The sequence below is a fragment of the Moschus berezovskii genome, chromosome 2, assembly GCF_049115385.1.
Source record: "Moschus berezovskii isolate FMDL1 chromosome 2, NW_MosBer_1.0, whole genome shotgun sequence".
Lineage (NCBI taxonomy): Eukaryota > Metazoa > Chordata > Mammalia > Artiodactyla > Moschidae > Moschus > Moschus berezovskii.
The window spans coordinates 45355065-45380664 of record NC_142461.1 but is presented as its reverse complement, the minus strand read 5'-3'; the positions used below and the strand labels follow the sequence as shown (position 1 = coordinate 45380664).

The 25600-nt window shown below is 36.7% G+C and overlaps 1 protein-coding gene across 11 annotated transcripts in view; it reads left to right on the top strand.

Annotated features, from left to right (window-relative positions):
• CARF (calcium responsive transcription factor) overlaps window positions 1-25600 on the top strand; it is a 76830-nt gene that overhangs the window by 41532 nt on the left and 9698 nt on the right. For all 11 annotated transcript variants that reach the window (XM_088828258.1, XM_088828240.1, XM_088828241.1 and 8 more), the window contains 5 exons: window positions 151-214; window positions 10179-10309; window positions 10686-11052; window positions 13054-13232; window positions 15299-15327. In XM_088828258.1, coding sequence (XP_088684384.1) covers window positions 151-214; window positions 10179-10309; window positions 10686-11052; window positions 13054-13172 — 681 coding nt within the window. In that variant the 3' untranslated portion in view covers window positions 13173-13232; window positions 15299-15327. The remainder of the gene's footprint in view (window positions 1-150; window positions 215-10178; window positions 10310-10685; window positions 11053-13053; window positions 13233-15298; window positions 15328-25600) is intronic.

Here is a 25600-nt window from a genome sequence, read left to right as displayed (position 1 = left end):
TGAGAATGTGAACAAGTGAAGAAAGTAGTTATAGAATAAAGCACATTTATACTATGATTGGGTAAGATTTGACAGTTGCACTGCTATTTTAAAATAGTTTTAGAGATAAATGCTTTGTTCTTTTTACTAAAGTAAGTGTTCCCATTTCAGCTTCAATGGACTACAGATAGTGGGAATATTCTCAGAGAGACTGTGACAGTTACGCTTGCAGAAGGTAGGTTATCTTGAATAATTCAATTTCAAGATATAAGATCAAGCAGCGTTAAAACTGGAATATTTAAGATATTATCTCATGTAATTTGTCTCATTGAATTTATGGATAAGGAAACCATGACCCAAAGAGGCAAGAGCAGCTATGTTAGGATTTATCAAAAATATTTCTAGCTATTTAAATTTCCTATGTATATATCAGATTTTATTCTTTATGATTGAAATTTTGAGGCTAATGATTATTAGCATGGTTTACTCTAAAACTAGGCTAATTTCAGTAGTAATAACTCTAAGACACCTTGATCAGGAAACTGTTGTCCATTTTGTATGGTTTGCTTTTTCTCCTATGTTTCTTATTCCTGTGTTCTCTCAATATTCCAGGCTTATTTCAGCCCTTTTATTCTCTCTTCGAGAAATCTCTTTTCTCCGCTTCTGTGTGGCAAACTCCTCTCACCACTCAAATTGCAGTTTCTTTGGCTTTAGGTGCTTTCTTAACTTCATCCCCCTATGTAAATTTGGATATTCACTCTTTTTTTATTTACCTCTGCATTTAACATGGTATTCTTTGTTTAGGGATATATATATATTTCATTATGATTTGGGAATTGTATTTTTTTTGTATAAAGTTTATTACCAGAGACATAGCACAAGAAGTGGGACAGTACACAGAGAAACGGTTAGTTTAGTTAAGATGGAGGGGCAAGGCAGAGATACACACCCAGAAAGAAAGGGTGTTGGCATCCCCCTTAGTGAGGAGGAGCTAAGAATCATATTTTATTCAAATTAATATACCTAGTTCTTAGCATAGTGACTTCTAAAAACTTAAAACCTAAATAATTACTTTAAAATAAATTAGTAATGTGTAGAATACAATTTTTTTTTATTCTTTGTCTATTGACCATTAAGTTACTTTGCTTATAGAATAGCTTGCAAATTCTTTAGAATTATTTTTTTGTTCTGTGTATATTTAATTCAGTGTGATAAATGCTGAGCATAGAAAAGTAAGTTTCTTGCTTCATTGAATTTAAATTTTAGGAAGAGAACTACAGTATATTCTAATTAATTACTATAATGAATAGTAATAGTATTACTATAAGAGAGAGTTGACAGTATTACCATGATAGAATTGTGCCAAACTGTGTGGGAACAGTGATAGAGATATGTAACTTAGTCCAGAGAGTAGGGAAAGGACATTAGAGAAAGTGACTTTTATTTTTATTTTTTTAAATTAGAGGACAGTTGCTTTAAAATGGCTGTTAGTTTGTGGTGTCCAGCAAAGCGTATCAATTCTATGTATACACATATCCTCTGTTTTTTGGATTTCCTTCCCATTTTGGTCAACACAGAGCACTGAGTAAAGTTCCCTGTGTTATACAGTAGGTTATGATTAGTGATCCATTTTATATATAGTAGTAGAGAAAGTGACTTTTATACTAAGAACTGAAGAATGAATAGGAATTTACTAATCAGAGGAATAGCATGTTCAAAGGCTAAGCAAGAAAGAGGATGCCATGTCCAAGGAACTTAATGTTTAGGTGGTCTTAAGTAGAGACAGTGGTTGGAGATAAAACTGAATAAGCATAATAGATTTAGGAGGCCCTACACCATCTTCCATCCATCCACGGACACGACTGAAGTGACACAGCAGCAGCAGCAGCAGCAACACCCTCTTCCAACACACGCAAGAGAAGACTCTACACATGGTCATCACCAGATGGTCAACACCAAAATCACATTGATTATATTCTTTGCAGCCAAAGATGGAGAAGCTCTATATAGTTAGCAAAAACAAGACTGGGAGCTGACTGTGGCTCAGATCATGAACTCCTTATTGCCAAATTCACACTTAAATTGAAGAAAGTAGGGAAAACCACTAGACCATTCAGATATGACCTAAATCAAATCCCTTATGATTGTACAGTGGAAGTGAGAAATAAATTTAAGGGACTAGATCTGATAGACTGAGTGCCTGATGAACTATGGATGGAGGTTTGTGACATTGTACAGGAGACAGGAATCAAGACCACCCCATGGAAAAGAAATGCAAAAAAGCAAAATGGCTGTCTGGGGGGACCTTACAAATAGCTGTGAAAAGAAGGGAAGCGAAAAGCAAAGGAGAAAAGGAAAGATATAAGCATCTGAATGCAGAGTTCCAAAGAATAAGAAGGAGAGATAAGAAAGCCTTCCTCAGCGATCAATGCAAAGAAATAGAGGAAAACAACAGACTAGGAAGACTAGAGATCTCTTCAAGAAAATTAGAGATACCAAGGGAACATTTCATGCAAAGATGTGCACAATAAAGGACTGAAATGGTATGGACCTAACAGAAGCAGAAGATATTAAGAAGAGGTGGCAAGAATACACAGAAGAACTGTAAAAAAAGATCTTCACAGATCAAGATAATCACGATGGTGTGATCACTCACCTAGAGCCAGATATCCTGGAATGTGAAGTCAAGTGGGCCTTAGCATCACTATGAACAAAGCTAGTGGAGGAGATGGAATTCCGGTTGAGCTATTTCAAATCCTGAAAGATGATGCTGTGAAAGTGCTGCACTTAATTTGCCAGCAAATCTGGAAAACAGCAGTGGCCACAGGACTAGAAAAGGTCAGTTTTAATTCCAATCCCAAAGAAAGGCAATGCCAAAGACTGCACAAACTACCGCACAATGCACTCATCTCACACGCTAGTAAAGTCATGCTCAAAATTCTCCAAGCCAGGCTTCAGCAATATACTTCCAGATGTTCAAGCTGGTTTTAGAAAAGGCAGAAGAACCAGAGATCAAATTGCCAACATCCGCTGGATCATGGAAAAAGCAAGAGAGTTCCAGAAAAACATCTATTTCTGCTTTATTGACTATGCCAAAGCGTTTGTGTGGCTCACAATAAACTGTGGAAAATTCTTTAAGAGATTGGCATACCAGACCACCTGACTTGCCTCTTGAGAAACCTGTATGCAGGTCAGGAAGCAACAGTTAGAACTGGACATGGAACAACAGACTGGTTCCAAATAGGAAACGGAGTACGTCAAGGCTGTATACTGTCACCCTGCTTATTTAACTTATATACAGAGTACATCATGAGGAATGCAGGGGTGGAAGAAGCACAAGCTGGAATCAAGATTGCCGGGAGACATATCAATAACCTCAGATATGCAGTTGATACCACCATTATGGCAGAAAGTGAAGAGGAACTAAAAAGCCTCTTATGAAAGTGAAAGAGGAGAGTGAAAAAGTTTGCTTGAAGCTCAACATTCAGAAAACTAAAAGTCCCATCACTTCATGGGAAATAGATGGGGAAACAGTGTCAGACTTCTTTGGAGGGGGCTCCAAAATCACTGCAGATGGTGATTGCAGCCATGAAATTAAAAGACGCTTACTCCGTGGAAGGAACGTTATGACCAACCTAGATAGCATATTAAAAAACAGAGACATTACTTTGCCAACAAAAGTCCATCTAGTCAAGGCTGTGGTTTTCCAGTGGTCATGTATGGATGTGAGAGTTGGACTGTGAAGAAAGCTGATTGCCGAAGAATTGATGCTTTTGAACTGTGGTGTTGGAGAAGACTCTTGAGAGCTCCTTGGACTGCAAGGAGATCCAACCAATCCATTCTAAAGGAGATCAGTGTTGGGTGTTTATTGGAAGGACTGATGCTAAAGCTGAAACTGCAATACTTTGGCCACCTCATGCGACGAGTTGACTCATTGGAAAAGACCCTGAGCTGTGAGAGATAGAGGGCAGGAGGAAAAGGGGACGACAGAGGATGGGATGGCTGGATGGCATCACCGACTCTGTGGACATGAGTTTAAGTGAACTCCAGGAGTTGGTGATGGACAGGGAGGCCTGGCGTGCTGCGATTTATGGGGTCGCAAAGCATTGGACACGACTGAGTGACTGAACTGAACTTCACCTATCCAAATGAAAGGTGATGGTGGTGTTGTTTGCAGTTGGTGATATTTATACAAGAATTAGGCACATTTAAGAGTTATCTTCAGTTCAGTTCAGTCTCTCAGTCTTGTCCTACTCTTTGCAACCCCATGGACTGCAGCACGCCAGGTCTCCCTGTCCATCACCAACTCCCAGAGTTTACTCAATCTCATGTCCATTGAGTCGGTGATGCCATCCAACCATCTCATCCTCTATTGTCCCCTTCTTCTCCCACCTTTAATCTTTCCCAGCATCAGGGTCTTTTCAAATGAGTCAGCTCTGTGCATCAGGTGTGTCATCTGCATATCTGAGGTTATTGATATTTCTCCCAGCAATCTTGATTCTAGCTTGTGCTTTATCCATTCCAGCATTTCTGATGAAGTACTCTGCGTATAAGTTAAATAAGCAGGGGACAATATACAGCCTTGATGTACTCCTCTCCCGATTTGGAACCAGTGTGTTGTCCATGTCCAGTTCTAACTGTTGCATCTTTACCTGCATACAGATTTCTCAGGAGACAGGTCAGGTGGTCTGGTATTCCCATCTCTTCAAGAATTTTCCACAGTTTCTTGTGATCCACACAGTCAAAGGTTGGCATAGTCAATAAAGCAGAAGTAGATGTTTTTTTTTGACTCTCTCGCTTTTTTTATGATCCAACGGATGTTGGCTGTTTGATCTCTGGTTCCTCTGCCTTTTCTAAATCCAGCTTGAACATCTGGAAGTTCATGGTTCATGTACTGTTGAAGCCTGGCTTGGAAAATTTTGATCATCACTTTGCTAGCGTGTAAGATGAGTGCAACTGTGTGGTAGTTTGAGCATTCTTTGGCATTGCCTTTCTTTGTGATTGGAATGAAAACTGACCTTTTCCAGTTCTGCTGAGTTTTCCAAATTCACTGGCATTTTGAGTGCAGCATTTTCACAGCATCATCTTTTAGGATTTGAAATAGCTCAACTGGAATTCTATCACCTCCACTAGGTTTGTTCCTAGTAATGTATCCTAAGACCCACTTGACTTCACATACCAGGATGTCTGGCTCTAGGTGAGTGATCACACCATCGTGACTATCTGGGTCATGAAGATCTTTTTTGTATAGTTCTTCTGTGTATTCCTGCTACGTCTTCTTAGTATTTTCTGCTTCTATTAGGTCCATACCATTTCTGTCCTTTATTGTGCCCATCTTTGCAAGAAAAGTTCCCTTGGTATCTCTAATCTTCTTGAAAATATCCCTGGTCTTTCCCATTCTATTGTTTTCCTCTATTTCTTTGCATTGATCACTGAGGAAGGCTTTCTTATCTCTACTTGCTATTCTCTGGTACTCTGCATTCAAATGGGTATATATCTCCTTTTGTCCTTTACCTTTTGCTTATCTTCTTTTCTCAGCAATTTCTAAGGCCTCATCAGACAACTATTTCACCTTTTTTGTGTTTCTTTTTCTTGGGGATGGTCTTGATCACTGCCTCCTGTACAGTGTCATGAACCTCTGTCCATAGTTCTTCAGGGACTCTGTCTATCATAGCTAATCCCTGGAATATTTGTCACTTCCACTGTATAATTTTAAGGGACTTCATTTAGGTCATACCTGAATGTTCTAGTGGTTTTCCCTACTTTCTTCAACTTAAGCCTGAATTTGGCAGTAAGGAGTTCATGATCTGAGCCACAGTCAGCTCCCAGTCTTGTTTTTGCTGACTGTATAGAGCTTTTCCATCTTTGGCTGCAAAGAATGTAATCAATCTGATTTCGGTGTTGACCATCTGGAGATGTCCATGTGTAGAGTCTTCTCTTGTGTTGTTGGAAGAGGCTGTTTGCTATGACCAGTGCATTCTCTTGGAAGAACTATTAGCCTTTGACCTGCTTCATTCTGTACTCTCAGGTCAAATTTTTCTGTTATTCCAGGTGTTTCTTGACTGCCTGCTTTTGCATTCAGTACAGTCAGCTCCCAGTATTATTCTTACTGACTGTATAGAGCTTCTCCATCTTTGGGGCACTGAGTGCATGGGACCTCTTGAAGGAAGTCGCCATTATCTTCATTACCTCTACCATAGTTTGGCCTCTGGTCAAATAACAAGTAGGGAACACAGCCCCAGCCTTCAACAGAAAATTGTATTAAAGATTTACTGAACATGGCCCCACCCATCAGAACAAGACCCAGTTTCCTCTTCAGTCAGTCTCTCCAATCAGGAGGCTTCCTTAAACCTTTTATCCTTCTCCATCAGAGGGCAGACAGACTGAAAACCACAATCACAGAAAACTAACCAATCTGATCACATGAACCACAGCTTTATCTAACTCAATGAAACTATGAGCCGTGCCATGTAGGGCCACCCAAGACCTTCAGGGACATGGTGGAGAGTTCTGACAAAACGTGGTCTACTGGAGAACGGAATGACAATCCACTTTAGTATTCTTGCCTTGAGAACCCCATGAACAGAATGAAAAGGCAAAAAGATACGACACTGAAAGATGAACTCTCCTGGTCCATAGATGCCCAGTATACTACTGGAGAAGAGTGGAGAAATGACTCCAGAAAGACAGAAGAGACAGAGCCAAGGAAAAATCAACACCCAGTTGTGGATGTGGTTGGTGATGGAAGTAAAGTCTGATGCTGTAAAGAACAGTACTGCATAAGAACCTAGAATGTTAGGTCCATGAATCAAGGCAAATTAGAAGTGGTCAAACAGGAGATGCCAAGAGTGAATATCGGCATTTTAGGAATCAGCGAACTAAAATGGACTGGAATGGGTGAATTTAACTCAGATGACCATTATATCTACTACTGTGGGCAAGATTCCCTTAGAAGAAATGGAGTAGCCATCATAGTCAACAGAAGAGTCCAAAATGCAGTCTCAAAAACGACAGAATGGTCTCTCTTCATTTCCAAGGTAAACTATTCAATATCATGGGAATCCAAGTCTATGCCCCGTCCAGTAATACTGAAGAAGGTGAAGCTGAATGGTTTTATGAAGACCTCCAAGACCTTCTAGAACTAATACCCGAAAATGATGTCCTTTTCATTATAGGGGACTGGAATGCAAAAGTAGGAAGTCAAAAAATACCTGGAGTAATAGGCAAATTTGACCCTGGAGTACAGAATGAAACAGGGCAAAGGCTAATAGTTTTGCCAGGGAATGTACTGATCATAGCAAATACCTTGTTCCAACAACACAAGAGAATACACATGGACATCACCAGAGTTATCTTAGAAACTGGTTATTGATTGAATAGGTGTGAGAGGTAAAGGAGTGGGAATGATCTGGGATGACTCTTGAGTTTCTTCCATGAACAGCTCCTTGATCATACCTTTTACCAAGCTCAGCAACACTGGCATATGAGTAGAGTATTGGTAGCAGAGGAGAGAAGATCTTGAGATCAAGTTTGCAGAAGCATGAGTACCAGAGTCATTTCAGTGAAGTGGACTAGGAGGAAGCCATATTGGAATGACTTAAGAGTGAATGGGAAATGATTGAAGAAGTGTAGATAGTGTGGACTTTTTTAAAAAGTTTGCTATGGTAAGGAAGTATGTTAGGAAAGGAGAGACCTGAAGAGGTAGGTAATGAGGACGGTACTTGCTAGCTTTGGTGATAGAATGTTCATAGCTTCTCTTTTCTCGAGAGTGCATCCAGTCGCATTACTTCATGACAAATAGATGGGGAAACAGTGAGAGACTTTATTTTTGGGGGCTCCAAAATCACTGCAGATGGTGATTGCAGCCATGAAATTAACAGACACTTGCTCCTTGGTAGAAAAACTATGACAAACCTAGACAGTGTATTAAAAAGCAGAGACTTTACTTTGCCGACAAAGGTCCATATAGTCAAAGCTATGGTTTTCTAGTAGTCATGTACGGATGTGCGTTCAACCATAAAGAAGGCTAAGCACCAAAGAATTGATGCTTTTAAACTGTGGTTCAAAAAAGTTGGAGAAGACTTAGAGTCTCTCGGACAGCAAGGAGATCAATCAATCCTAAAGAAAATCAGTCCTGAATATTCATTGGAAAGACTGATGCTGAAGCTGAAGCTGCAATACTTTGGCTATGTGATGTGAAGAGCTGACTCATTAGAGAAGACCTGGATGCTGGGAAGGATTGAAGGCAGGAGAAGGGGATGACAGAGGATGAGATGGTTGGATGACATCACCAACTCAATGGACATGAGTTTGAGCAATCTCCGGGAGTTGGTGATGAACAGGGAAGCCTGGCATGCTGCAGTCCATGGAGTCGCATAGAGTGGGACACAACTGAGCAGCTGAACAATAAAAAGAGGAAGAAAGGATCACACAAAGTGGCCAAGATTTGAGGAAAATGGAGATTAAATATTATCCCTAATGCAGAATGAGAGAAACATTGTAAGATTGTCCTATACATGAAAGGTCCTACTGTGGTTGATGGTCGTGAATTGGTATTAGTAGTGGCAGAGAGTTTCTTCTTCAGTGGTAGTCAGCATTACATGTATATAGGCCCTGGAAGCAGTTTTCATCCAGAATTAGGATTTTATCGCATGTGATGACCAAAGGACAGAGGAAAGGGAGTTTAAGGTATTTGCAAGAGAGTGAAATTATATACCCAGTCCTCTAAGCTGGATGGGAGAGAATTTTATTAAAGATGACGTTGATGGATCTGAAAAAAACTGAGGAATCAATTAACTGAAGGTTTACATGAAGTTGAAGCACAGTTGTAGTGGAGTACCTGAGAAAAGCCACAGGCTTCCATTGTGGCTCAGCTGGTAAAGAATTCGCCTACAGTGTGGGAGACCTGGGTTGGGAAGATCCCCTGGAGAAGGGAAAGGCTACCCACTCCAGTATTCTGGCCTGGAGAATTCCATGGAATGTATAGTCCGTGGGGTCTCAAAGAGTTGGACATGACTGAGCATCTTTCACTTCAGCTGAGAAAAATCCCTGGAAGAATAGATGTTGTGGTCAGAGAATGGGATGTTTGAAATAGAGATTTTACATGTGGAATAATCTAGGGCATGCTCATAGTAGTGGGAGACTGCAGCAAATTGAGGTGGGACAGTTAGAAATGAAGAAGCCTAGAAATGTGAGAGTACTGTTGATTCTCTCAGTAGTCCTTTGAGAAAAATTCTCTTATTCTGAATTTACAGATGAGGAAACTGAAGTTTAGAAACTGTATTAAATGGCATGTTGTAATTTAACATGTTTCCAGAGAAAAACCAGTACTTAAATCCATCCTTGTCTGACGGTAGGGCCATTTTTTAAAATTACTCAGTTAATGTGGGTGCAATATGCAGTATAGAAGCAATAAACAGTTGTTTTTTGTTTGGTAGGTTTTTTTTTGGCTGCACCATGCAGCATGTGGGTTCTTAGTTCCCTGAATAGGGATTGAACCTGTGCCCCCTGTATTGGAAGCATAGAGTCTAAACCACTGGACCACCAGGGAAGTCCCATTAAATAGTTATTGATACTTTGTTTTTGATTGACTTAAAGAGATGAATATATTTGGGTTAACATATAAGAATTACATGAGGAGGACTCAAATTCCCTAAGGACAATTACCTTAAAAGTTGAGATATTTAGAAAAGAAAGACATTTTTACTCCAATTCATTTATTCCAAAATGAGTTGTTGAAAGAAATTTAATACTATTATTATTGAAGACCTGCTTTATGCTAGGCATTGTCCTCGGCACTAGGGCTACCAAAGATGAATTGAGTTTCATCTTTGTAACTGAGATACTCAGTAGGTGCTCCATATCTGGAGAAGTGTAAGCCCAGTATTACAGCATGAAAAATAGACTAGGTTAGAACTACAGGTATAGAATCTTTCAAGGAAAAAAAAACTAGTTTCTTGCAACCCATCCTAGCTATGCTAAATTAAAATTACTGGAGGTTGAATATAGGAATTTATATTTTTTTAAAGTTTTCTTAGTGATTCTGATGAACTACCTGATTTTAGAAATAGTGGACTAGATAACTAGATAACTTCTTAAAGTCCTTTGACCTTATTTCCTATTCCATTTCGGATAGTAAAGGTTGTAATAAAGTGTAGCCATAAAAATCATTTTAATAATTTTTTTTTTTTATAATTTAGGTAATTCACAAGGAGAATCAGTTTCCAGCAAAGTGGAAGCAAATCAGACAAGGAATTCTTTGTCTCCAGAACCAGCCCACTTGCTCTCCTCACTTTCTTCATTTCAGCCAAAACTATTCACACACCTGCAGGTAAGTATGCAGTGTAATTTGAGGCCCTTGTCTTTCTTCCTCAATCTCTTTTCTTTTCTTTGGGATTTTACAGAATTGTTATGGAATTACGAATATGATCGGTGATGTTTTTATCATTAATTTTCTGACTTTTGTGTCTTGATTTAAGATGACAATTTAAACAATATGTTTTGGAAACGTTTGAATCGATTATACATGCAAGAAAATTTAGTAGTGCAGTTTTCCTTTGGTTCTTGTTTCTGTCCTTGCTTAATATTTGTTAGTAACTATACTCTTAGCTTTTATTCTAAGTTTGGGTCAAAAGAATAATACATTCAAAGCAAAAAACATACACAGTAAATTCAAACATTTGATATAATTCTTTTTGGTTCAAAAGGGTTTGCAGTTACAACCAAGATTCACTTCTGATGGATCACCAGCTCTAATATCAGTAAATAACCACCCCTCCTCCAGTCCTTCAGGACTTCTGGATTCAGTAGGAAGTGCTGTGATGAATAATAATTCTCTACTGCTTGGTCAGACTCATTGCCTTCAAACAGATACACCTCTAACCCCAAACAGTAGTATTTCTTCTACCATGAGTAACCTTCCAGGACCAGATCAAAATCTGGTTGCAGTGGATCAGCTGGTAGAAGTTGAAGATGCTGAAGATACAGAGACTCTGGAAGGAAATGTTCGTCGGATTCTATTGGGAAATGTGCAGACCATACCAATACAGATTATAGACAGCCCACCAGTTCTTAGTAAGTTAAAATCATCTTTTTTTTTTTTTTTAACCTTTATGGACTATCATCAGTATTACGCTACAGAAAAAAAACTATTGTTTTTTATTCAGTCGGTATATAATATATAAATAAAGTAAAACCAGAAGAAAAGGGAAAGAAGTTTTGTGAGCACAAGTTTAATAACTTGTAAACTTAATTGTTTTCTTTATCAAGATTATTCATTCCCTAACTACCTAGTTTTAAATGGGAGATCTGTGGTGATGTGAAATCAGGAAGGTCATTTTTGTACACATGATCAAAAATTAGGAAAACTAAAAACTATTCAGTGTAAAGGTTATCATAGAAAAATTGCAACACACAAAAATGGGGTGAAGTTTGCAGATGTAAAGGTTAAAAAGGATTTTGAGTTGTAAACTTACATGTTGAGTTCTATGGACATTGCAAGGGAAGTAGGAAGACTTGAGGACTTGGGTTTAATCAAGACTTTGTTACCTTCACTTTGGAATTAACCCAGTCAACATAGTAATAAACTCTGTGAATTCCTACGTGATGTATGCCACAAATTGTTCTGGATTCGGCATTTTTGTGGAAAGAGATTTGCAGGTTGCCCTGAAGAAAAAAAAGTCTTCTTAGAAATTATCCTTAGAACATATATTTTCCCTCTATGTATGAGATAGTTCCTTCCAGAAAAGAATCATTATCTTTTAAATTTATTACTTTTAAGTAAATTTATCCAGAGGGCTGTGGCAGTTGTCTATAGGAAATTTAGTGGAAGAGTGGGACAAGGTATATACATGAAGTGATCCTTAGGACTGCTCCATGAAAGAGCGAGTGATGTTCCCATTCTGCAGATGGGGAGGCCAAGCTCTGGGAGGTTTACATAATTGCCTTAAAATCACATGTAGTAAGTAACAGAGAGGACATTTGAAGCCAGACCTGTCTGCCTCCAAAGCATCTTCCCGTTCCAAGATGCTTCCTCCCTATGTTGTGCCAGGGTATTTCTGGGAGCTCTAATTTAAATTGCCTTAAAAGAGACCCTCTTTGGATCTGAACTTGCATGATGTATCAAGTTAGATCATGATCTGAGAGACTATGTCACCTAAATATGAATTCTCAGGATTACTCAAATCTATCCTGTATTGGTTTTCTTGATATGGCATAAGCTAAACTCTAACCCATATGTGACAATCATTAGGTGTGTTCAGTGCATTCCTGACTAGGTAGAATCCCCTTAACTTTGGTTCCCTGTAGCAACTGAAAAACTGATATTTTCCTGAGAATTGGTAGAGAAAAAAAACTGATAGATTTCTGAGGAAGAGAAAGATTTTATCGTAGGTATCCTAGGTGCCAGATGTCAGTAGTGTTGCCGGTTTGCTGCATTTACATTAATTTGCTCATAAGTACTTTGAAATCAGAATGGTTGTACATTCTGAAATATTTCAGATAAGCAACACCTAGCTGTGCAACTAAGTCAGAGCTATCATTTAAGATGTGGCATATTTTTTTCTGAAGTACTTATGTAGTACAGTTTCTTTATGGAGAGAACATTTTTTTAAAATATATGAACATGTATGAAAACCATATGAATGGTAACACATCAGTGATTTGTAGCACATGCTTGATGTGTGTAAAAAAGAAAAAAAAAGCATTTTTAAATAATGAGAGGCTTCCTGACTTTTGGGCACCCAAACATTTAAAGGCAGTTAAGTTTAACTCTGATATTCCTCATAATTTCGTCAAATTATGGACTGCTTTTTGGTCAGAGTATCTTTTGAAGAGAATAACTTTGCAGTTTATTAGTTTCTTTTTTTTTTTTCCTCCTGAAGGAATTTAGTGTGAATGACCATTAAGATGTCAGAAGTACTGAGTTCTCAAATACACCAGTTGATTTTCTAAATTACTTGGTTCTAGCAAAATACTGTTTTTGTGCTTTGCTTCTAAATTCATATAATTCTTAAGATTCCAGTATTACAAATTATATTAACCATTAGGGTTTTTCTTTTATGTTTGGTTTTAAAGTTGAAGAAAATTCAGAAGGTACCATTTCTGTGAACCAAGTTAAGCAAGAACCCAAAGAACCAGCATTGTCTCTGGAAGCAAAACCAAATTTGGACTGTAAGAAATTATCTGCTACATAAATTATTGAAGCTTTTCAGAATTTACAACTCTGGTGACTTCTGATGTCAGAGAAAAAGAAGGTGAATGTTATCAAAGCACAACATTGTGATAAGTGGACTGAAGACTGGGTCAATGAGCAGCTTTAATTCAAAACTGACATTTGTTGCTAACTCCCCGTTTTTACCTTAAGAGATATTTTACTCTTATTTTATAAAATTCTTATACTTTTTGATTATCTGATAAGGCCAGTATTTCAGAAGATCATCTGAACTTATCCACAGTGATATAGTCTGAACACAAATAGTTATCTAATTCATCCTTTGAAAATATCGAATTTTGGTTCTTAAAAAATAACATCAAAAACAGTATGTGAGTATATATGTGTGTGTGTGATGATTTTTTTAAGTTTTAAAAGAACTTACCCCTCTTTAAAGTTACGAAGAAAAATTTTAATTTAACAGACAAGAGAATATCTGAAGTCTGTCTCATTTGGAAAGAAAAACAAGAGATTTTGCATCATAATATTAAGCCCAACATTCACATCTGTGAAAACTATGTAGTTGCATTTTAACTTCCTCCAAAACTAGAAACAAGTAGTATACCAATGGTCATCTCATAGAAATTTACTGTGTCATGATTAAGTATTGAGAATTTTAACTTGAGTCAAATAAGCAAGAGAAATAAATGCCTTTTGCATGGATTTATACGGTGTTATAGTTAAAAATACTACTTATGGGTTGAAAAATGTAGAAATGGAGAGAATTCAGAAAGAATAATAGAATTCCGTGGTGTTTAGATAGTCGGGAACTTTTTTATATCAGCAGATGTTTTTTCCTATTTTGTATTAAAGAATCAGCTCTGGTTAGAAAAGAATTTGAGTTGTACTTATTTTTCTGTGCCAGAGTTCTTAATAAATTGATGGTATTTGAAAGATGGTAATCTTTCAAAGTAAAGATTTATAGTTTAAAATTTAACTCATATTTAAAACTTTAAAACAACTAGTGTGTTATATTTGCTTGTTGAATAAGCATATTTACTTCGAATACTGAATACATACTAATCAGTATATTCATTATAAGCTTCTCTTTTCTGGAAGGTTGGTAAATTAGAAATGTCAATTGCAGCTATCAAGAAATCAACCTAAAGCCTTTCCCCCACCCTCAGAGACCTTTTGTGGGTATATTTAAATTTTCATTTAAAAAATAATAATGATTTCCAATGGATATTAGGGTTTAATATTCAAAGCATGCAGCATATGAAATTTAACTTTAGTTCTTTATATGAATATGAGTCTTTTTGGCTTTTCTAAGTCCAGTCTCACAATCTTAATTTACTTTAATTGTTTCAGGTACACAACATGTATCTAAGTATAAAGCACTGTTACATTAGAAGTAGATAGAATTCTAAAATTACTTGCTCTTTATATTTAAACCCTATTTAACATAAAATTTATTATTTATACCTCTATTTAATGCAAAGTTAATATTCAGTTACATACATGATTTTTTAAAATAAGAATTGCTTTTCCTTTTCCTAAGAATCAAAAATACTTGATGTCAGCATTTATAGAGGCAGGCTGCCAAATTTATGTTGTGTGTGCATGTGTGTGAAGTCAGTGCTAAGCTGAACACAACTCTTAGTTACCTCAAACCCAGATTTTTCTTAGTTTGTGTGTACCTAACGGGTATAAGTCCAAATTAATTTATAGTTTAATATTGCATTGTGGGTAATAATTCTTTTCATTTATTTCTAGTTTTTATGGAAACTTTTTTCAGTATTTCAAATAATAGATCTTTCCTTTTCATTAATGACAATAAATAATTATAGTTTCTTGAGCTATATTCCTTTGAAGACATTCCTTGCTTTTTGATGTTGAGTTGTTAAGGAGAAATGCTTGTTAAGATACAGACTCTAGTCAGTTACCTAGGAGGATGAGAGATGGTAGAGGATCCAGACTTTGGCACCTAAAAAAAGAACAAAGCATATTTCAAAAACATTTCTCACTTCATTTTATGTGACTGTCTCTTCTGACATTTTTTTCATGAGAACAGAAAGTTGCAGTACATCCTCCCCAAAAACAAAAAGAGAAAGAAAAAAAAGAGCATGAAGGTTTAAATCCCTAATTGTATACTCTTTTGGTTTTTAGGTAGGAACTGGAACTACCAATATTTTCATGTAAGTATTTTAATGAGTAGCTCTTTAAAAATGCTTTCTAAATTAGTTTTTAAAAATTCATTTGTCCTCTAAATGCATGTTCAGTTACAGTATATCAGTATTGTATTTTAAAGATGCTTAGCGTTGCTTTCTAAAAAGTATGTTTACATATTTTCAATATTCAGTTAAATTTTAAATGCACAGGGTATTAAATACAGCACATAGAGTTTTCAGTATCTGTATTTGGCATTCTCCTAACAGCTCTACAGCAAAGTTTGACATATGCTCTTTTGTGTCATGTATTACAAGGTGTAATATCTGTAGTAGAAAGTTGGGTGTTCAAAATAAGCAGTCAGAATTCATTATTACAGCTGAGCTTGTTTCTTCATTGTGGTTATCATGTTTCAAGCCTCTGAGTGAACATTATATATAATACAGTGAATTATAGATAAACACAGCCATGGTGTTTCTTTCCCTCAATTTTCTATGTAAGTGGTTAACATACTTAAAAAGATTTGATGTTTTATACAAGGTAAATGTTTCCTAAAAATCTCAAAAGTAATAGAAAATAGACTTGATGATATGGTCCTGCATTAGAGTTTCTAATCTTGAGGCCTAGCTGTGTGTGTTCCATCTTTATATCCTGTCAAAACACATACTTAATCATGTGAATATGAGAAAGATGCAGTTTAATTTTGTACCAGGTTTTTTGAAAAGTTTAAAATGTGTGTATATGTATGTGTGTGTGTGTGTGTGTGTATAGTAACTTAATGTTTAGTGTCCTTGTTATAATGTAATTTTTTTCATTAAAAAATCTTGTGTTATTTTTTTCTTACACTTGTTAGTTTTCTTTTTATACATTTCCTGGGCATAGTGGTAATTTTGTTCATCTTGAAGATGCTAAATAAAAACATTAATACCTGAAAATATTGGCTAGAGATTTATGTTCAATTTGGAACCTGAACATTTTAAAGCATAACTACCAGTAATTCCTGTTATCGTTATGTTAGGGGATATATATGTATTTAGTGCTCTCAACTTAGCCAACTATCAGCATTTTAAAACAATGCATGTAATAAGGTATAAATAGTTCTTCCTCCCCCCCCCATATTTTTGACATTATAACATCTTCAAGGACAGTTTTGTATTTTTGGAGTAATAATAAGAATGTATGATTTAAAAGGGAGGGATCATTAATTTTTTTCCCTCTTGGCTTTTTTTCTTTCTTTCTTTTTTTCCCCTTTATTCCACTCTGCCTGTTTTTCAGGATCATAGAGTATCTTTCTCTCTCCAGAGAGGGACTGCATTGACTCTTCCCAATCAACTGATTAGGCTTTTGACATTTTAAATAATGTACTATTTTTATCTAAATATCTGTTCAGTTCAGTTGCTCAGTCGTGTCCGACTCTGCGACCCCATGAATCGCAGCACTCCAGGCCTCCCTGTCCATCACCAACTCCCAGAGTTTACCCAAACTCATGTCCATCGAGTGGGGTGATGCCATCCAGCCATCTCATTCTCTGTCATCCCCTTCTCCTCCTGCCCTCAATCCCTCCCAGCATCAGGGTCTTTTCCAGTGAGTCAGCTCTTTGCATGAGGTGGCCAAAGTATCGAAGTTTCAGCTTCAGCTTCAGCTTTCAGCTTCCAGTGAACACCCAGGACTGATCTCCTTTAGGATGGACTGGTTGGATCTCCTTGCAGTCCAAGGGACTCTCAAGGGTCTTCTCCAACACTACTGTTCAAAAGCATCAAGTCTTGAGCGATCAGCTTTCTTCACAGTCCAACTCTCACATCCATATATGACCACTGGAAAAACCATAGCCTTGACTAGACTGACCTTTGTTGGCAAAGTAATGTCTCTGCTTTTTAATATGCTGTCTAGGTTGGCCATAACTTTCCTTCCAAGGAGTAAGCGTCTTTTAATTTCATGGATGCAGTCACCATCTGCGGTGATTTTGGAGCCCAGAAAAATAAAGTGTGACACTGTTTCCACTGTTTCCCCATCTATTTCCCATGAAGTGATGGGACCAGATGCCATGATCTTAGTTTTCTGAATGTTGAGCTTTAAGCCAACGTTTTCACTCTCCTCTTTCACTTTCATCAAGAGGCTTTTGAGTTCCTCTTCACTTTCTGCCGTAAGGGTGGTGTCATCTGCATGTCTGAGGTTATTGATATCTGTAATTCTACTCAATTAACTTAGTGGTGATGACAAAGCCTAGTATACTTCCGCCACATACAGGTTAGCTGTATTCTGTAATATAAATATAAATGTTCATTGCTGACTATTTAAAACTTAAGGAATAAAATCAGAATTTTTTAAAAAATCACATTTGTTAATGGAAAATTTATTTCTGAGAAAAATAAAATATGATTAGTATGGAAAATATTTGAGAATGCGATATGGGTATAAGTGCAGGGGAGATGTTGCTTAATAGTGCAAACTTGCAATTAGTAGTTATATAAGTCCTGGAGATCTGATGTACTTACTGCATGGTGACTATAGTTAACAATACTGTATTGTATACATCAGAGTTGCTCAGAGTAGATCTTAATTATCCTCACTACAAAAAAGAAATAATAATTAGTAGACATAGTAGAGGTGTTAGCTAAAGCTATAGTGGTAATCATATTGCAATATATAAATTATCAGATTAACACATTTTACATCTTAAATGTTATATGTCAGTTATATCTCAGTTAAAAAAAGAAAAGGACAGAGTGGGAGTCAGATACCAGCAGGAGTTTTTATTTTTTAACTATCTCTGTTGAAGTGGGTAATTGACATAAGAAACTGCACACATTTAAAGTGTACAGTTAGGTAAGTTTTGATGTCTATGAGGCCATCATAACAGTCAAGATAAGGAACATATCCATCACCCCAAAAAGATTTTTAGTGCCCCTTGGTAATCCATTTCCACTTCTTCTACCCTTTACTCCTACCTGTCCCACCCTGTCCCCAACAATTACTATACTGCTCTCTGTCACTAGAGATCAATTTATTACATCTACTGGTTTATAAAAATGAAATCATATAGTATGAGCCTTTTTAAAATCTGACTTTTGTCACTCAGAATGGTTATTCTAAGGTTCATCTATGTCACAAGATGTATGAATAATTCATTCCTTTTTAATGCTGAGTAGTATCCCATTGTGTAAATATGCCATAAATTGTTTATCCTTCCAGCTGTTGATGGACATTTAGATTGTTTACAGTTCTTGACTATAACAAATAATGCTGCTATGAACATTTGTGTAAGTCTTTGTATGGACTTATGCTTTCATTTCCTTGGGTTAAATATCTATAGGAGTGGAATGGCTGGGTCATATGGTAGGTATAAATTTAACTTTTTAAGAAACTCAAGTGATTTTCCAAAGTGATTGTACCATTTTACATTCCAATTTACAGTGTATGAGAGTTCCAGGTGCTGTGTATTGTAGGTAGCACTTGGTATGGACAGACTTTTACATTTTAGGCGTTGTTAATAGGTGTTTAGTAGTAGCTCATTATCGTTTTAATTTTCATTTCTCTAATGACTAATACTGTTGAGCATCTTTTCATGTTTCATTTGCCATCTGTATTTCTTCTTTCAGTGTCTGAATTGTTCATCTGTTTTTAAATTGAATTGTTGTTTTCTTATAGACGTTTAAAAAGTATATCCTAGATACAAGTCCATTACTTGTATGAAACATGATTTAATATGTATTTTCACCTGGTGTATAGTTTATGTTTTTACTCTCAGAATCTTTTGAAGGGCAGAAGTTCTTAATTTTGATATCTAATTTATCTTTTTTTTTCTTTAAGGATTATATTTTCGTGTTGTATCTAAGAGATCTTTGCCTAACCCAAGTTTAGATTTTCTTCTATGTGTTCTTCTGAAAATTTTATAACTTTGGGCTTAAATTTATATCCGTAATTCATTTTGAGTTAATTTCTGTATACAAGTACAGGGCATAGAGTGACTCTTTTGAGCATTTGAGTATTGATTTGTTACAGCATCATTTTTTGAAAGAATTATACTTTCCCCATTGACTTGAATTTATCCCTTTGATAAAAATCCATTCTCTCTCTCTCTCTCTGTGTGTATATATATACACACATGTCAGTTTCTAGACTCTCTGTTCCCTTCCATTGATCTATTATCTATCTCTTATCTCAGTGGTCTCAACTGAGGCAATTTTGTCTCTCAGGAAAAAAAGTTTGGAGACAACTTTAGTTGTCAAAACAAGGGAGATACCACTGGTTTCTGGTAGATAGAAGTAAGTCAGAGATGCTGCTCAGCTTCATACAGTACATAGGACAGATTCCACAACAAAAATTGTCAATGTGAAATGTAAATAGTACCAAGACTGAAAAACTCTGGTCTATTTTGACACCCAGTACCACACTGTCTTGATTACTGTACCTTTATAATAAGTCTTAAAGTCAGATAGTGTAAATCCTTGAAGCTTATTCTTCTTTTTCCATTTTGTTTGGCTGTTTGGTTTTTCACATGAGTTTTAGAGTCACCTTGTCAATTTCTTAAAAAAAAAGCAAACAAACAAAAAACCTGATAGAATAATGATTGGAATCATGTAGAATATACAGCTGAATTTGGGAGTAATTGAAATCTTAATATTGACTCTTAATTTTTCTCCGCAGTGCTTTAGAGTTTTCAGTATAGAAATTTGACATATCTTTGTCAGATTTACCACTGAGACTTTATAAATGGTATTGTTTTTAATTTCAGTATCTGATTTTTGCATTAGTATGCAGATATGCAGTTGATTTTTTTTATATGGACTTTATATCTTGCAACCTTATTAAACTCATGTGTTCTAATAATTTTTTGATAGAGTCTATCAGATTTTCTACATAGACAGTCATGTTGTTTTATATCTTCCTTTCCAATCTGGATGACTTTTATTTCTTTTTCTCAACTACTACACTGGCTAGAACCTGAAGTACAGTTGTGATTTTAAGTGACTGGAGTGGACGTACATACTTTGTTTCTTGTCTTTCACTATTAACTCTAATACCATAATTTTTGCATAAGTCCTTTATCAAATTGAGTGAGATTCTTTCTGTTACGGGCTTCCTGAGAGTTTTTATTAAGATTGGTTATTTGATTATATCAAGTGCTTTTTCTGGAATTATTGAGATGATTATTTGGTTTTCTTGCCTTTGTTTTATGTTTGCTTTTACTGGAGAGCTTTCTCATTCATAATTTTCTTATTTCTAGTTGTGGCCTTTTCTACCTAGAGAAGTTTCTTTAGCATTTGTTATAAAGCTGGTTTGGTGGTGCTGAATTCTCTTAGCTCGTCTGTAAAACATTTGATTTTTCTGTCAAATCTGAATGAGAGTCTTGCTGGGCAGAGTATTCTTGATTGTGGGTTTTAATGTTTCATCACTTTAAATATATTGTGCACTTCCTTCTGGCCAGCAGAGTTTCTGCTGAAAAATCAGCTGATAACCTTATAGCAATTCCCTTGTATTGTATTTGTTACTTTCCCCTTGTTGCTTTTCTTCTCTCTTTGTTTTTAATTTTCATCAATTTGATGTGTTCCTCCTTAGCTTTATCCTGTATGGGAATCTCTGTGCTTCCTGGACTTGGGCTACTCTTTCCTTTACCATGTTAGGGAACTTTTCAGCTATTACATCTGCAAATATTTTCTCAGGCCCTTTCTCTTTTCTCCTGTTTGGATCTCTATAATGTGAGTGTTGATGTGCTCAACACTATCGTAGAGGTCTCTTAAACTGTCCTCATTTCTTTTCATTCTTTGTTCTGTTTTCTCTCGGTGATTTCCACCATTCTGTCTTCCAGCTCACTTATATGTCCTTCTGTCTCATTTATTCTGCTATTGAGTCCTTCTACTGTATGTTTCATTTCAGTTATTGTACTTGTTCAGCAGTTTATTTATTTTTTTAAATCTTTTATCTTGTATTTCTTGTATCTTCTTGGTGTGCCTCTACTTTTTTCCCCGGTATCTTGAATCTCTTTACTTTCATTACTCTGAATTCTTTTTCAAGTGGATTTTCTATCTCCACTTCACTTAGTTATTCTTGTGGTGTTTTATATTGTTCCTTCTTCTGAAACATAGTCCTTCTGTGCCTCATTTTGTCTGACTTCCTATGTTTGTGAGACTGCAGGACTGTAGTTCTTGTTTCTGATGTCTGCCCCTGGTGGGTGAGGCTGGTCCAAGAGATTTGAGCAGGCTTTCTGGTGGGAGGGACTGATTCCTGCCTCCTGATGGGTGGAACTGGGCCTTGTCTTTCTGTTGGGCAGGGCCATGTCAAGAGATATGTTTAGAAGAAGCTGTGGATCTAAAGTAATTTTGATTGATCTAAAGTAATTTCCAAGAACTGCATGTTTGGATAGCAACCACCTTTGAGGGTATAGTTTCCAATCCTCACTGTTGTGATTGTGCCAGTCCTAATGATTCATCTCTGTGTGTACCATCACTGACAGAGGTAGGTGCCATGTAGGATACCAAAAGGAATGATTCAAAAGTTTCCCTCAAGGAAAATAAGTATCTGTTACATGAGATATTTAACTTTATACAATATAGAAAATGGTAAATTTGATCATAGGAATTGTTGTTGTTCAGGAGCTAAGTTGTGTCCAATTCTTTGCAACCCCATAGACTAAAGCACGCCAGGCCTCCCTGTCCTTCACCATCTCCCTGAACTTGCTAAAATTCATGTCCATTGATTCAGTGATGCCATCCAGCCATCTCATCCTCTTTGTCCCCTTCTCCTGCCTCAATCTTTCCCAGCATCAGGGTCTTTTCGAGTGAGTTTTCTCTTTGCATCAGGCGGCCAAAGTATTGGAGCTTCAGCTTCAGCATCAGTCCTTCCAGTGACTATTCAGGGTTGATTTCCTTTAGCATTGACTGATTTGATCTCCTTGCTGTCCAAAGGACTTTCCAGAGTCGTCTTCAACACCACAGTTCAAAAGCATCAATTCTTCAATGATCAGCCTTCTTTGTGGTCCAACTCTCACATCTGTACATGACTGCTGGAAAAACCATAGCTTTGACTATATGGACCATATTGGCAAAGTGATGTCTCTGCTTTTTAATACTCTATCTAGATTTGTCATAGCTTTTCTTCTAAGAAGCAAGTGTCCTTTAATTCCATGGTTGCAGTCACCATCTGCAGTGAAGAAAATAAAATCTGTCACTGCTTCCATATTTTTCCCCATCTTTGCCATGAAGTGATGGGACTGAATGCCATGATCTTAGTTTTTTGAATGTTGAGTTTTAAACCAGATTTTTCATTCTCTTCTTTCACCTTCATCAAGAGGCTCTTTAGTTCCTCCTTGCTTTCTGCCATTAGGGTGGTATCATCTGCATATCTGAGATTGTTGATCGTTCTCCTGGCAGTCTTGATTCCAGCTTGTGATTCACCTAGCCTGGAATTTTGCATATTATACTCTCCTTACAAGTTAAATAAGCAGGGTGACAAAATACAGCCTTGAAGTACTCCTTTCCCAAATTTGAGCCAGTCCATTGTTCCGTGTCCAGTTCTGTTTCTTCTTGACCTGCATACGTTTCTCAGGAGGCAGGTAAGGTGGTCTGGTATTTATTCCCATCTCTTTAAGAATTTTCCACAGTTTATTGTGATTCACACAGTCAAAGGCTTTAGTGTAGTCAGTGAAGCAGAAGTAGATGTTCTTCTGGATAATAGGAATACAGATAAAATTATATATAGTAATTCATAGGAAGAAGACATTATTTACAAGGAACAGAACTGACATTTTAATGAGTACTAGACATTGTGAAAGTGAAAGTCACTTAGTCATGTCTGACTCTGTGACCCTATGGACTGTACAGTCCATGGAATTCTCCAGGCCCGAATACTGGAATGGGTAGAGTTTCCCTTCTCTCGGGGATCCTCCCAACCCAGGAATCAAACCCAGGTCTCCCACATTACAGGTAGATTCTTTACCAGCTGAGCCATGAGGGAAGCCCAAGAATCCTGGAGTGGGTAGCCTATCTCTTCTCCAGGGGATCTTCCCAACTCAGGAATCGAACCAGGGTCTCCTACATTGCAGGGGATTCTTTACCAACTGAGCTATGTACTTATGCTTCATTTATTTATTTATGTATTTTTTTGGTTAAAGCACTTGGCATTTTGCCTGGGATAAAGTAAGTGGCTTCTTCTTATTAGAGCTTCGACTTGTGGTTAATAGCATGTGCTAGGATCTGAATCCTACTTCCTCTTTACTAGCTGACAAATTACTGAGACTTTTAAGTTTTTCATATTTTTATTCTGAGGGAGTAGTAGTCATAGCTACCTAACTGAATTGTTATGAGAATTTAGTGAGTTAACCCATGTTAAGATCTTAAACAGAATCTGATACATGCTGCTCAATATATGTTAATTTTTATAATTAATGAGCTTTAAAATCCTGAAATGTAAGCATTATCCTTACTTTGAAGATAGTGTATCTGTTAGGGAGCACCTTTGGCTACTCACAACAGAGATATCATTATGGTGACTTAATCAAAGAGTTTGGTTTTATTTTTCCTATGAAACCAAGTCCAAAGGCAGTCTAACCAGACTGACCAGAGGTGGTTGCTCCACCTCCAGCAATGATCAACGTTAAGACATGAAGAACTGTCTTAAGACCTAATGTGAAGAACTGACTCATTGGAAAAGACCCTGATGCTGGGAAAGATTGAAGGCAGGAAGAGAAGGGTCCTGACAGAGGATGAAATGATTGGATGGCATCACTGACACGATGGACACGAGTTGAGCAAGCTTCGGGAGTTGCTGATGGACAGGGAACCTGGTGTGCTGCAGTCCATGAGGTCGCAAAGAGTCGGACATGACTGAGCGACTGAACTGAACTAAAGACAAGAAGACTGGAATAGGAAAAGGTCTGAGTGAGTGAGCCAGAGATCATCATCAGAAGCAAAAGCAACGTCCACTTTCAACTTGTTGGTTAAAACCATTGTATGATTACCCTCGTTACAAAGGATTCTAGGAAATATAGCTCTTTTTAAAGGGCACATTACCACCCCAAGAAAAATTGTGGTTTTGTAAGATAGAAAGAATTCATTGAATATCATTTAAGCCACTAATAGTGTCTCCCACAAATTGGAGAACTGAAATTCAGAATTCAATAATTTGCTTGAGGTTGTTATGTAACTATTAAGTGATAAAGCTCTTATTGGTACCAAAGTCTGACCAATACTATTCCACAAAGCAAGTGATCTTTTCAGGGTAGGATTTTTAGGCTGGATCTTTCGTGACAGGCTATGACATGAGATTAAATTGCAGATATATCGAATTCAAGGAGCAAGTAGAAGGAATTATATAGCCCATTTGGGGGGTGGTTGTAGGTTCATTGTGGTGAGAACTTTAGGATTCAGAGAATTTAAGAAGCTGGGGAAATAATAGGTTTGAAAGATAAAAGACAGGTTAAATAATAGCAATCCTACAGGGCTAGGCTAAGATTTTACATTTTGCTTAGTGTGTTTTTAGAAGTCTCAGTTACTTTACTCTATTAAAGTAGCCTGTTGAATCAAAATGGTTTCCTAAAATCTGAGTGAAAAATTAAGCATCAAAGATTTTTGAAAATAGATATGGCAATCCAATGGAAATGATAGGGTAATTTATTGGGTACTGTAATATTAATAAAATTGTATAACATTTTTCTGGCCATGGCTATTACATCTGTAATTGCTTTTAGAAACTCTTGTGTTTTTATACTTATGTTCTATAAAAATATCTTAAAATCTTAAAGATGGACATTCATTCATTTAAGAAAACAGATTGCCTACCTTTTGGGAGTTTATATTCCAGTAGAGAGTGATACACAATAAATAATAAACAATATATGTCTATTATATGTACTTATATATAGTATATATGTGTATAAAGTACTTCTATGTTAGGTTGATAAGTAATATGGAATGAAAATGGAGCAGAGAAAGGGTTCAGTGTGGAGAGAATTTCAGTTTTAAATAGGGTAAGCAGAGTGGGCTTCATTAAGGAAGATATAAGTAAATTTTTAAAAAGAGTAAGGTTGTTAGTCAGGCAGATAGTGTGAAGAGTAACGCAGTTAAGAGGGAACTGCAAGACTGAGAAGTCCTTGCTCTGCTTGAAGAAGCATGGGTACCTCATCAATGGATGGATGATGACCAGACAGACTACATGGGTAAAGATGCTAGTGGGTGGGTACAAGTGAAAATCTGTGGAAATTCTGTTCTTATTCAGTTTTCTCAGTGAAATAAGAAGCAAGACCCTTAGGGGAGCGTGGAGATTGGTGCAGGGGTGAAGGGGGGTCGTGTGTTAGGGAGTTGAGGA